The sequence below is a fragment of the Petaurus breviceps genome, unplaced genomic scaffold, assembly GCF_028583685.1.
Source record: "Petaurus breviceps papuanus isolate PSGF00001 unplaced genomic scaffold, PetGlider_PUasm1.0 419, whole genome shotgun sequence".
Taxonomy (NCBI): Eukaryota; Metazoa; Chordata; class Mammalia; order Diprotodontia; family Petauridae; genus Petaurus; species Petaurus breviceps.
Genome location: NW_027186324.1, coordinates 13720778 through 13733069, shown reverse-complemented (window position 1 = coordinate 13733069; position 12292 = coordinate 13720778). Strand labels below are relative to the sequence as shown.

Sequence of the window (12292 nt, the reverse complement as noted above, 5' to 3'; positions counted from 1 at the left end):
GAGAGCACCCATCTAATACCTCCAGCAGCAGAGAAAGCCCCAGCATTTGTGACAAAAGCTCCTTGTCTGGTGGCAGAGCCCTACTGTGACAAAAAGCCTAGGGGTCAAGTGACTGAGGGTGACATGACCAGGCAAAGGAAACAAAGCAGACAGAAGAGTCCAACATTACACTCCTATTTTGGGGACAAAAAGGAGCACAGTATGGAACAGGAGGAAGACAGTGAAGTCAGAACTAGTGCACCAAAAGCTTCAAAGGAAAATACGAGCTGGTTACAGGCCATAGAGGACCTTAAGAAGCAGATAAGAGAAGTGGAGGAAAAATTGGGAAGAAAAATGAGAACAATGCAAGAAAATTATGAAATGACAGTCAACAGACTGATTCAAATGCAAAAGAGGGTCAAAAAAAGCCATGAGAAGAATGCCTTAAAAAGCTGAATTTTCCAGATGGAAAAAGAATCTCAAAAGCTCAATGAGGAGAATCATGGCTTCAGAATTAGATTGGAGCAAATGGAAGCTAATGACTTTATGAGAAATCAAGATGCTGTTAAACAGATCCAAACAAATGAAAAAATAGAAGGCAATGTGAAATATCTCATGGGAAAAACCACTGACCTGGAAAATTAATCCAGCAGATATAATTTAAAAATTATTGGACTACCTGAAAGCAATGTTCAAAGTAAGAACATAGCAATCATACTCCAGTAAGTTCTCAAAGAAAATTGGCCTGATATTTTAGAATCAGAGGGCAAAATAGAGGTTGAAAGAATCCACCAATCACCTCCTGAAAAAGATCCCAAAAAGAAAACTCCTAGGAATATTATAGCCAGGTTCCGGAATTCCCAGATTAAGGAGAGAATATTGCAAGAAGCCAGGAAGAAACAATTTGAATATTGTGGGAACACAATCAGGATAACACAGGATCTGGCAGCTTCTACACTGAGGGATCGAAGGGCTTGGAATATGATATTCTGGAGGGCAAAGGAGCTGGGATTAAAATCAATAGTCACCTACCCAGCAAAACTGAGTATCATGTTTCAGGGGAAAATATGGTCATTCAGTGGAATAGAGGAGTTTCAAGCATTCTTATTGAAAAAACCAGAGTTGAAGAGAAAATTTGACATTGAGATACAAGAAGCAAGAGAATCATGAGAATGTAAACAGGGAAAAGAAATCATAAGGAACTTATCAGAGTTGAAGTATTAACATTCTTACATGGAAAAACAATAATTGTAACTTATGGAACTTTTCTTATTAGTTGAAGGAATATATAGACATATGTCTATACATGAGGGTATGTGGGCATATGAATACATATATGAATGTGTGTATATATTTTTACAGGTATACATAGATAGAGGGCACAGGACCAATTTAACAGGAAGGGATGATACTTAAAAGGTGAAATTAAGAGGTGAGAGAGGAATATAATGAGAGGATATGGGGAGAGACAGAGTGGGGTAAACTATCTCATACAGAAGAGATAAGGGGAAATGGTTACAATGGAGGGGAAGAACTGGAAGGCAAAAGGGAATGGGACAACCTTATTCCCATTGAATTTGGCTTGAGGAGGGAATGAAATACACACAAAATAGGGTATCTCACCCTCCAGGAGAGTATGGGGTAAGGGGATGAGAGGGGGGATAATGGAAGGGAGGGCAGGCTGGGGCGGTAGTTGGAACCATCCACTTTTGAAAAGGGACAGGATGAAAGTAGAGAATAGAACAAGTGGGAGGGAAATATAGTCAGTCTTTTAAGATATATCTACTATGTTATATTTTGCATTAGCCACACATGTACATCCTATCCTGAACTGCTTATCTTCCCAGTAAGGGTGGTTGACAAGGGAGGAAGGGAATTAATCTGAAATTCAAAGTTTTAAAGTCAAATATTCAAATATGTATGTGTGTGTGTGTATGCTATTATCAATGCTATTTTACATGTAATTGGGAAATAAGATATACAAGCACTGGAACATAGAGATCCACTGGAAAAGTCAGAAGGGGTATGGGAGCAAATATGGGAGAGAGAAGATTGGAGGAGGGGATATCCTGTAGGACTGCTATTTTGGGGGGAGTGGGTAGGAGAAAAATGGAGAGAAAATATGTAACTCAAAATCTGGTGGAAAGGAATGATGTAAGTCAGAAATTAATAAAGCATTAAAAAAAGGATAACACAGGATTTGGCAGCTTCTACACTGAGGGATCCAAGGGCTTGGAATATGATATTCCAGAGGTCAAATGAGCTGGGATTAAAATCAAGAATCACGTACCCAGAAAAATTGAGTATCATGTTTCAGGGGAAAATATGGTCATTCAGTGGAATAGAGGACTTTCAAGTGTTCTTGATGAAAAAAAAAACAGAGTTGAATAGAAAATTTGACATTTTGCATTTGACAAGAAACAAGAAATATGAGAAGGTAAACAGGGAAAAGAAATCATAACAAACTTATCAAAGTTGAACTATTTAAATTCCTACATGAAAAAATGGTTATTGTAACTGATGAAACTTTTCTCAGTATGAAAATAGGTGAAAGGAATAGAAATATATGTATGTCTATATTGGAGGATATATGAATACATATGTGAATGTGTTATATATGTGTACAGGTATGCATAAATAGAGGACACAGAACCAATTTAATAGGAAAGGATGATACTTAAAAGGTGAAATTAAGAGGTGAGAGAGGAATATAATGAGAGGAGATGGGGAGTGACAGAATGGGGTAAACTTTCTCATATAAAAGAGGAAAGGCAAAATGGTTACTATGGAGGGGAAGAAAAGGAAGGCAACAGGGAATGGGTCAACCTTATTCTCATTGAATTTGGCTCTGAGAGGGAATGACACACACACACACACACACTAAATAGTGTATCCCACCCTACAGGAGAGTAGGAGGGAAGGGGATGAGAGGGGGGATAATGGAAGGGATAACAGGCTGGGGGGGGAGTTTGAAGCACCCACTTTTGAAAAGGGACAGGATCAGGGGTGGCCAGGTAGCAGAGCAAGTAAAAGCACCAGCCCCAGAGTCGAGATGACCTGGGATCGAATCCAGGCTCAGACACTGAGCACCCACCAAGAAACACCTGGCTGTGTAACCTTGAGCAAGTTACTTAACCCCAATTGCTTTAAAAAAAAAAGAAAGAAAGAAAAGAAAATGGACAGTATCAAAGTAGGGAACACAACAAGTGGGAGGTGGGATAGGAGGGAGTGAAATATAGTCAATCTTTCACGATATATTTACTATGGAAATGTTTTGAATTAGCTACACATGTCCTACCTATACTGACTTGCTTATCTTCCCAGGAAGGGCAGGTGACAAGGGAGGAAGGGAATGAATCTCAAACTCAAAGTTTTAAAAATCAAATGTTTAAAATATATATGCTATTATTAATACTATTTTACATGTAATTGGGAAATAAGATATACAGGCAGTGGGGCATAGCGATCCACCATGGCCTACTGGAAAGTAAGAGGGGGGAAGGGGGAAGATATGGGAAAGAGCAGATTGGAGGAGGGGATAAGTCCCCTTGGGACTGCTATTTGAGGGCAATGTGTAGGGGAAAAATGGGGGGAAAATTTGTAAATCAAAATCTGGCAGAAATGAATGATGTAAACCAGAAGTTAATAAAGCATTGGAAAAAAAATAAAAATAAAATCATCCAAAAAAAGAAAGCAAGAAAATGCATCAGGCTTCCTATGCCATGTCCTTCATATTCACACTATCATTAACTGGGATTTCTCTTTCTGAATTCTACTAAAGCCATGAGTCTGCTACACTATTAGTAAAAGACCAATTTCCATGTGTCTAGATCTGACATCTGAGGGCTTCATAGTCCTCAGTAGTCAAAAGAAAAAGTTGGACTAGATAAATTTCAAGGTTCTCTTTACCTTTGTAGCATAAGCTTTGAGTCTTGTCCTTCTCAAAGTTCAGGGCATTAGAAGCAACATAATTCATTTTGTAATATTTGGTAGCTTCTTGCCCCAGGACCCATTCTATTTCCAAAGCTGAGATCCTCACTTCTCTTCCCTATCATTTTCCTGGTCACACTGCCATAGCTGTTGATCTTCCTTTCCTGAGATTTTCAGGCTGAGATTAAGAATACAGCCAAGACCCAGATGCCTTTCTTCTGTGTATCTCAATGTTCAAAACAAAAGTAGACATAAAAATCAAGAGCTAAAATGAAAATTTATATGATCACAGATGCAGAGTTAGAAGAGATCTCGGATGCCATCTAATCTGACCAACTCCTTTATAGATAAAGAAGGTAAATCCCATGGGAACTTGAGTGATTTTCCCAAGATTACACTATTAAAAGCCAGAAGCAGTATTGAATCCAGATTCTTAAACTTCAAAGTCTTTCTCCTATGTCATACACCCTCCGTGTTTTCACTGATGGAGAAAACTTTTCTTTGGAAAGTAATGGTGCATCTGCCTTTAGCTGGGTTTAGAGTTTCCTAATCTGAAAAAAAGAATAGAAAGTTTCATAACTGCCCTCAGACTTGCATAATTTTAGTCCTGAAGGAAGAGAGTTAGTATGAATGAGACTAAGTATATTACTTAAAATATATTTGAAAACATGTGCCCCTGTTCTGATAACTTAATTGCCATGTGATTTTATCAGTGTGGGCACTCTCATTCACAGAACAAATCTCACCTCACCTTCTTTCTCCTACTGCACAATTCTTATCAATGTCATGACCTAATTTCTTGATAGATGATCCCCATGGCATGATAAAAGTCTTGCTCTGACTTTCTCCTATCCCTCATTCTTGTTCATCCCTTTGGAGTCATATGTGTTCTTTGTAAGATCTTTCCCACCTCTTCTTTCACATATCATTATTTCTAAAATGTTGAAGCAGCCTTAGGCTAATACTGCATCTTTCCAAAGCCCTTTGGGTCACCAACATTTTGATTTTTCTGGGATTATGATGTTCTGTGATATATAGTTATCACTAGTATAATACTGGTTTTAGATATGCAGATTTTTATAGCACTAAGCAGTGTGGGATCATGTTGGAAACACTGTGTAATTTCTTACTTATGATTCAGACTATTTTTCCTATTGAATTCTCTATCTCTCCAGAAGAAATTGGAGACAGCAGTGTCACATAATCCAAGGGAGTAGTAAGTATCTAGAATGAAAGATGATCGAAATAGTTACTAGCTACAGAAAGATCAAGAAAGATGAAGAAAGGTAGGAGGGGCAAAGCCAAGATGGTGGAATAGACGCAGGAAATTCTGTGAATTCCCCCCACAACCACCTCAAATACCTACAAAATGTGAGTCTAAACAAATTTTAGAGCTACAGAACTCATAAAGTAACAGAGAGAAATCTTCTGTTCAAGGCAGTCTGGCAAGCTGACAGGAGAGGTTCATCGTAGTGTGCTGAGAGCCAAGCATAGTCCCACATGAGCCCCACAGTTTTAGCCCCAGGGAGGCAGCAGTGGCCAGAGCACACTTCATGACAGTGAATCACCAGCAGCTGTGGTGATTTCCAGACTGTTCAAACCATAACTCCAAAAAGAAAATTTGATTGGAGCAAATGGAAACAAATGGCTTTATGAGAAATCAAGAAGCTGCTGAAGGTATTAGTTGAGTGCCCTCTTTGAAGCCTCCAAATGGTCTGGCATGTTGGTCGCACACCCCAGGACTTCCACCCTAGACTGTAATCAAGATCCAGCAGATTAAAGCAAAAGTGATTGCCCTTCAGACTGGTTGCTTAGTCCCCTTACACTTTGCAGGCAAGGAACTGAAGCTGCCACATGGGGGTGGCTAAGCCACAGCCCTCAGCCCTTCCTTGCCTTGGGGACAAAAGCCAATGCACTCCTAACTACTGGATACCAAAGTCCACACTGCACTGACCTCCTACTTTGTCCTTACCATCTATGTGTTGATAATTCTGGACCACCACAGCTGCTGGTGATCTGGAGTCCCTCAAGCCGGTGGTTGGTCAGGCCTGCCCTGGGGCTAAAACCTCTGGCTAGCGTGGGGCTGGGGCTGGCTCCCAGAGCCCTGCACTGGTCAATACCTACAGGCCTTCCAGGCTGTCGGTTAGCTTCTCTGTGTCATTTTATGCATTCTCTATCTCCAAAGTTTGTTTAGAGTTCCCCTTTACATGAATTGGAGGTGTTGCAAGCCAGAGATGCATGGAGGTCCTTTATCTGCTCTGTCATCTTGACTCTGCCTCCCTAAATCTCCTTGAGAATTTCTTGAAAGATGATTTCTAGGTTCTTTTTTTGATCATGGCTTTCAGGTAGTCCAATAATTTTTAACTTATCTCTCCTGGGTCTATTTTTCAGGTCAGAAATATCAGAGATATTTCACATAGCCTTCTATTTTTTCATTTGTTTGGATCTGTTTAATAGTATCTTGATTTCTCATAAAATCACTAGCTTCCATTTGCTCCACTCTATTTCTGAAGGAATGATTCTCCTCAGTGAGCTTTTGAGATTCTTTTTCTATCTGCCAATTTGGCTTTTTATGGCATTCTTCTCCTTATTGCCTTTTTGAGACTCTTTTGCCATTTAAGTTAGTCTATTTTTAAGGTGTTATTTTCTTCAGTCAGTTTATTGACTCTCATTTCATAGTTTTCTTGCATCATTCTCATTTCTCTTCCCAATTTTTCCTCCACTTCTCTTATTTGGTTTTCAAAATCCTTTTTAAGTTCCTCTCAATTACTTGACTTTTGGGCTTTTTGCCACAATAGGACTCTGCTACCCGACAGGTGGGCTTCATACCAAATGCTGGGGTTTTCTCATTGCCAAAGGTATTAGTTGGGTGCCCTCTCTGAGTCCTCCACATGCTCTGCCAAGCTGGACATGAACCCCACGACCTCCACCCTAGACTGCAATCCATATCCAAGCAGGTTAAAGCAAGAGCGATTACCCCTCAGACTGGTTGCTTGGTCCTCTACAGTCTGCAGGCCAGGAGCTGAAGCTGCCACATGGCAGCAGCTGCACAGCCTTGGCACCTCAGAGGCTTCTCCCTCCAGGGGATAAAAGCTGATGCACTCTCAGCCTACTAGCTCCCAAAATCTATACTCCACTGACCTCTCATTTTGTTCTTACCATCTATGGGTTGATAATTTTGGAAACTGCCAGAGCTGCTGGTGATCTGAAGTCCCTCATGCCAGTGGCTGGTCAGGATTGTCCTGGGGCTAAAACCTCAGGCTCCTGTGGCTGGGGTCGGCTCCCAGAGCACTGTGCTCGCTGCTTCCTGCCGGCTTGCTGGGCTGTCCTCCTTTACAATTACTTCTTAACCGTTCTGTGGCATTATAGTAGAATTTTAGAAAGTGTGAAGGCCTTGTGATTTGGTTTTTGAAGAGGACGTCTGCCTAATTTAATATTCTATGAATATTTCTCCCTTTTAACTCTTCCCCTCAGTTAATTTTAGGTATACTGCTAAGTAGGATACATTTTAATAAAAAGTAGCTAGGGAAAAATTTGAATTAGTATTAAGACATACTAGTCTGATAGTTCATCTTCCTTTTTAAGTGTTTGTAAACATACATGGTCATTGAAATAGTCTAAACCAAAGTAAACTGTTTTCCTACAGTGTGCTTCCCAGGAATCAAAACCTACATTGATCCAGATACATATGAAGATCCATCCCTAGCTGTGCATGAATTTGCAAAGGAAATAGACCCTTCAAGGATTCGCATTGAAAGAGTTATTGGGGCAGGTAAGATTTATCTATAATTTCATAAATAAATTTCTGTTTATATTTATGTTATATTATACAGTGTCCCCCAAAAGTCTTAATATATTTTAGGATACTAAACCTTTTAAAAAAGAACTAAGACTTTTGAGACACCCTGCATTCTCTTATAAACTTTATTGCATTTATATTTGTCATTGGTTTATCAGCATAACATATTCTAAATGATAGCTATTCAAGTAATTGAATCAAAGACAGGAATGGAGACTGAAACTGATCAACTTATATTCATAATCGATTAAGGAAAAAAATTTAAAAAATCTTTCATTTATTCAGAATCTGTACAACTTAAAAGTATTTTAGTGGATTTTCTTTTATTATAGATTCTAATTTTTTTTATTAAGGAGATATATTACAAATAAGGAAGTTTATTTCAAGGTTTTAAAAGAAACATCAAAAGATTGTCACAGAATCAGTATATACCAATTCAACCTAATATTCTGTATATATGTGTGCATATGTGTATACTTTCTATATCTACAAATATACTCTCTATCTCTATTCAATATACTTTCTATCTCTATAAACCTGTAAAAAGATGAGATACCCATAATGCTAACCTTGAGATTTTAAATCACATTAAATTACCTCCAGAATCAATGAAGAAAGGTTGAATTATGTTCATTATGATCTTCATAGAAAGTGCATTTTAGTCTCATTCCAATCATTTAAAACTGATAATCTATGATACAAAGCACTTAAAATCCTCAGATAACCAAAACACTCCATTTTCTAATTGTTGTGAATTGTATAACTTCACTATGAATATAATCATAAAACTCTTTCTCCTAATTTTTGGGTCAAATAAGTGAGTAGAATGAAGATCCCTAGCACGTGTAGAAAGTGAATTCTTTAAAGGTGGCTAGGTGGTGCAGTGAATGAAGCACCTGCCCTGGAGTCAGGAGGACCTGAGTTCAAATACAGCCTTATATACTTAATACTTACTAGCTGTGTGAACTTGGGCAAGTCACGTAACCCCAATTGTCCCTCCAAAAAAAAGCAAAAAAAAAGTGAATACTTTGTTCCTTTTGTCAGAGGATTTCTGGGCAGAAACTATTGAATTGTATCCTCATGATCAATCAAGGAAAGTACATAATTCTACAAGCAGGATCAAGAAGCAGATAAAGAATGGGAAAGGTGATCAAATGGATTCCACTAAACATTACTTAATTCATATTATTTCCTGGCCCCTTTGAAAACAAATCCATGGTAATTAACATAGTGTTTTACAGTTTACAGTACTGTGAGGTAAGTAATGTAAGTATTATCTCCAGTTTTAAAGATGAGGAAATTGAAGCTGAAAAAGGTCAAATGATTTTCCTCAGAGTAGGTGACAATGCCATTATTAAAAAAGAAGCCTTCTTGTCATGGGTTCAATGTTCTGGTAAGAGATAGTATGATATAGAGCAACAAACACTGGCCTCTGAGTCAGAAGAAACCTGGGTTCAAGTCCTAACTTTGACACATAATAGCTATGGGACCATGAACAAGTAAACTAATTTCTCTGAGTCTCAATTTCTTCACCTGACTAATAAAGATAATAATTGTACCATTTACCACATAGAACTGTGTTAATCAAATGAAGTAATATATGTAAAATGCTTTGCAAACTTTAAGAAGTTATACAAATGCCAATTATTCCTTCCACTGCTCCATTTAACATGTACTTCATGCATACACAGAAGAATAATAACTGAGTTCCCACTTCAACCTTCAAAGCTCAAGTAACTACAATTGATCTTGTATCCTTAGGGTTTAGAATCTGACTTTGTAAAAACAGGAAATGCACAGAATGAATGAATGAAAAAAGTAGTTATTAAGCATTTACTATGTGCACCTGAATGGGGAGTAAAATAAAGCTCTTGAATCACTATCTTTTTTTCTTTTTGCTTCATTTCTCAACCAAAAATATGTATTCTGATCCTGATAAAAATTACTAATGGCTATTGCCAGAGGCAAGCAATGACGATTAAGAGATTTTTTTCTATTATATCTACATGATGTCTGAACATTAAAAAGTCATAATGGAAGAACTTTCAGGTTTGTTAGGTAAAGTCTAAGGCCCTGGGAGGGAATATTAGGTTATTTTTATCGTTTGAATAACCTTACATTGATTTTCTCCTCAACATATCTTTCTTCATTTCAACTTAATATATCCCAGCAACACCAGAGAGGCAGCATGGCATAGTTTTCATAGGCTTTAGAAGGTAGGCCTCTAAGTCTTAAAGCCTTGGGTTCAAGTACAAACTGACAGATACATGAGGCAGGTCACTTAACCTCTCAGTGCTCTCTAGGCAACTCTCTAAGACCATAAGTTATACAGAAGTTGACTTGTCTGACACACATTGTTAAAGGGAGTTGCCCTATAGGGAAATCCCCATTAACAATGAAATCACAATTCCCATTCCTATCCCTATTCTAACAACATGCTCAAAGGCCTTTCAGTTACTATCAGTAAAGTAAAACAAGCATGTTGACACAAGCCAACTGCAAAATGTTTCTCTCATTTTGAGTTGGTCCACAGGACTGCATTAGACCATGCATTGGAAAGCCTAATTTGTAGTAGTGGAGTAGATATGCTTATAGATAAGTACTGTATAGCAATTGCCACCTAAACAAGGGTGCTTCAATTAAAAGAAAAAAAGCAAAATTCAATTCAACCAACATTTATAAAGCATTTTATAAACATAGGAAGCTGTGCTTACTGTCAGAGATAGAAAGGAGAAAAAAAAACAATAGCGCCTACCCTGAAAGAAATTACAAGGCAAAGGCTGAAGGGGTCAGATAACAATGAGGAGATACAACACATACAGAAATAATTGTTCTACGAAGGAGAATGAACTTTAAGAAAAAGTAGAAACCTAGACCTAGACAACATTCCCTACCCTGAAAAATTCACAGAGGAGTTGTATACAGCTAGGGATGTCAAGTCACTTTCAATGAAGGAACTGGATCCTGAGATAGACCTTAAAGGAAAAAAAAAGGATTTCAACAGGAAAATGTGGGGAAAGTACATTCCAGGGGTCTGAGGTATTAATAAAAGCCCAGTTACCTTCATTCTGTCCAGGCCTTGGGCCCTTAGTGTTTGATTAAGCTATGTAGTATTAATGGCTTTTAGCCCATGAGTAAATAGCCTATATTCATGGAGATCTTTCATGGGGATTGGTTAGATATTTTTAAAAGGAATGATAGATAGATAGATAGATAGATAGATAGATAGATAGATAGATAGATAGGTAGGTAGATAGATAGACAGATAGATAGACACACATACGTGCTTATCTAGGATAATGAAAATGAGGAAGGAAGGAATTACTCAAGGAACAGGTAATAGTCTAGTTGGTTCAGAATATAGAATATATACATATATATGTGTATATATATATATATATATATATCAGATTAGTATGGGGAAAAAAAGATTGGAAATGTAGATTACAGACAGATTGTAGAGGCTTTGCAACCCAGAACAAGAAAAGAACCAGGAGAGCAACTAATAAGATACAATAACTTAAAGAAAAACAACCTTGGAAGACTCAACAATTCTAATCAATGAAATGACCTTTTATAACTCCAGAAGACTAATGATGCCTATTTTCTAACTCTTGGAAGAAAGATGAAGGACTGCAGATGTAGAACGAAACATGTATTTTCAAATACAACCTACATATTAGTTTGTTTTGGTTGACTATGCTCATTTTCTACAAATGAGGGATTTTATTTTGGGGTCAGAATATTTAAGGAGCTACTACTATAGGGGACCAAGGCAAAAGAAAAAGAAAAGGACATGAAATATCCAAATATATACAGAAAGAGGGGATCAGGCAAGCAGGACAATATTCGTGTTAAATTTAACATATACTTTTAAAAAACAAAGTTAATTTTAAAATATACATCCTCTTTTTTATTCTTTATGTAGGTAAATGTTCGTATTTGTTGATATTTGTTAAGTTCATAATAAAAAAGAAAGAAAAAGGCACATACATCCTCCCATCCCCCACAAAGAGAAGAAAACCCAAGGTTAAGGACTTTTCCGTCTATCCTTGGCGCAGTAGAAAGCACGTACTGGCTTTTATGCACAGGAGTAACAACAAACAGAGCGATACATTTCAAGGACGATTTTCACAACTGTGTATTAGAAAGGGGATACATTGAACAAAATAAAACTGGTTAGTATGATCTACATATCTATAATATAATAAATATACTATGAATACTACAGCCATTTATTTGGTCCCATTTTCCTGCCATAAACTCTTTAGCTCCAAGCTAAGCCCAGGTTCTTCATTTCAATTGTCTTTGACTGAGAAATGGGAAGGACACAATCAGAGAAAAGACAAGCTTCATTACAGGAACTGAACCTGAAAAGAGTCAGGGTGCTGGTGCTAGAAAGAAAAAAAGATAGGAAGTAATGGGGGCAAAGTTAGAAGAACCAACCAAAAACCTCATACTATTTTGGGGTCAGAGGCTTCTTTCAGGTAAAATCTTTGTTGACTCATTCTAAAATTTCCTTCCCTCTTCTTTTTCCCCATCTTTCCATACCAGTCTAATCAAGTAAGCCCTTAAATTTTTTGA

The 12292-nt window shown here is 37.6% G+C and overlaps 1 protein-coding gene across 1 annotated transcript in view; it reads left to right on the top strand.

Annotated features, from left to right (window-relative positions):
- Positions 1-12292, top strand: part of EPHA6 (EPH receptor A6) — an 862386-nt gene that overhangs the window by 570009 nt on the left and 280085 nt on the right. Inside the window, exon 10 of the mRNA XM_069100744.1 lies at positions 7556-7681. Coding sequence (XP_068956845.1) covers positions 7556-7681 — 126 coding nt within the window. The remainder of the gene's footprint in view (positions 1-7555; positions 7682-12292) is intronic.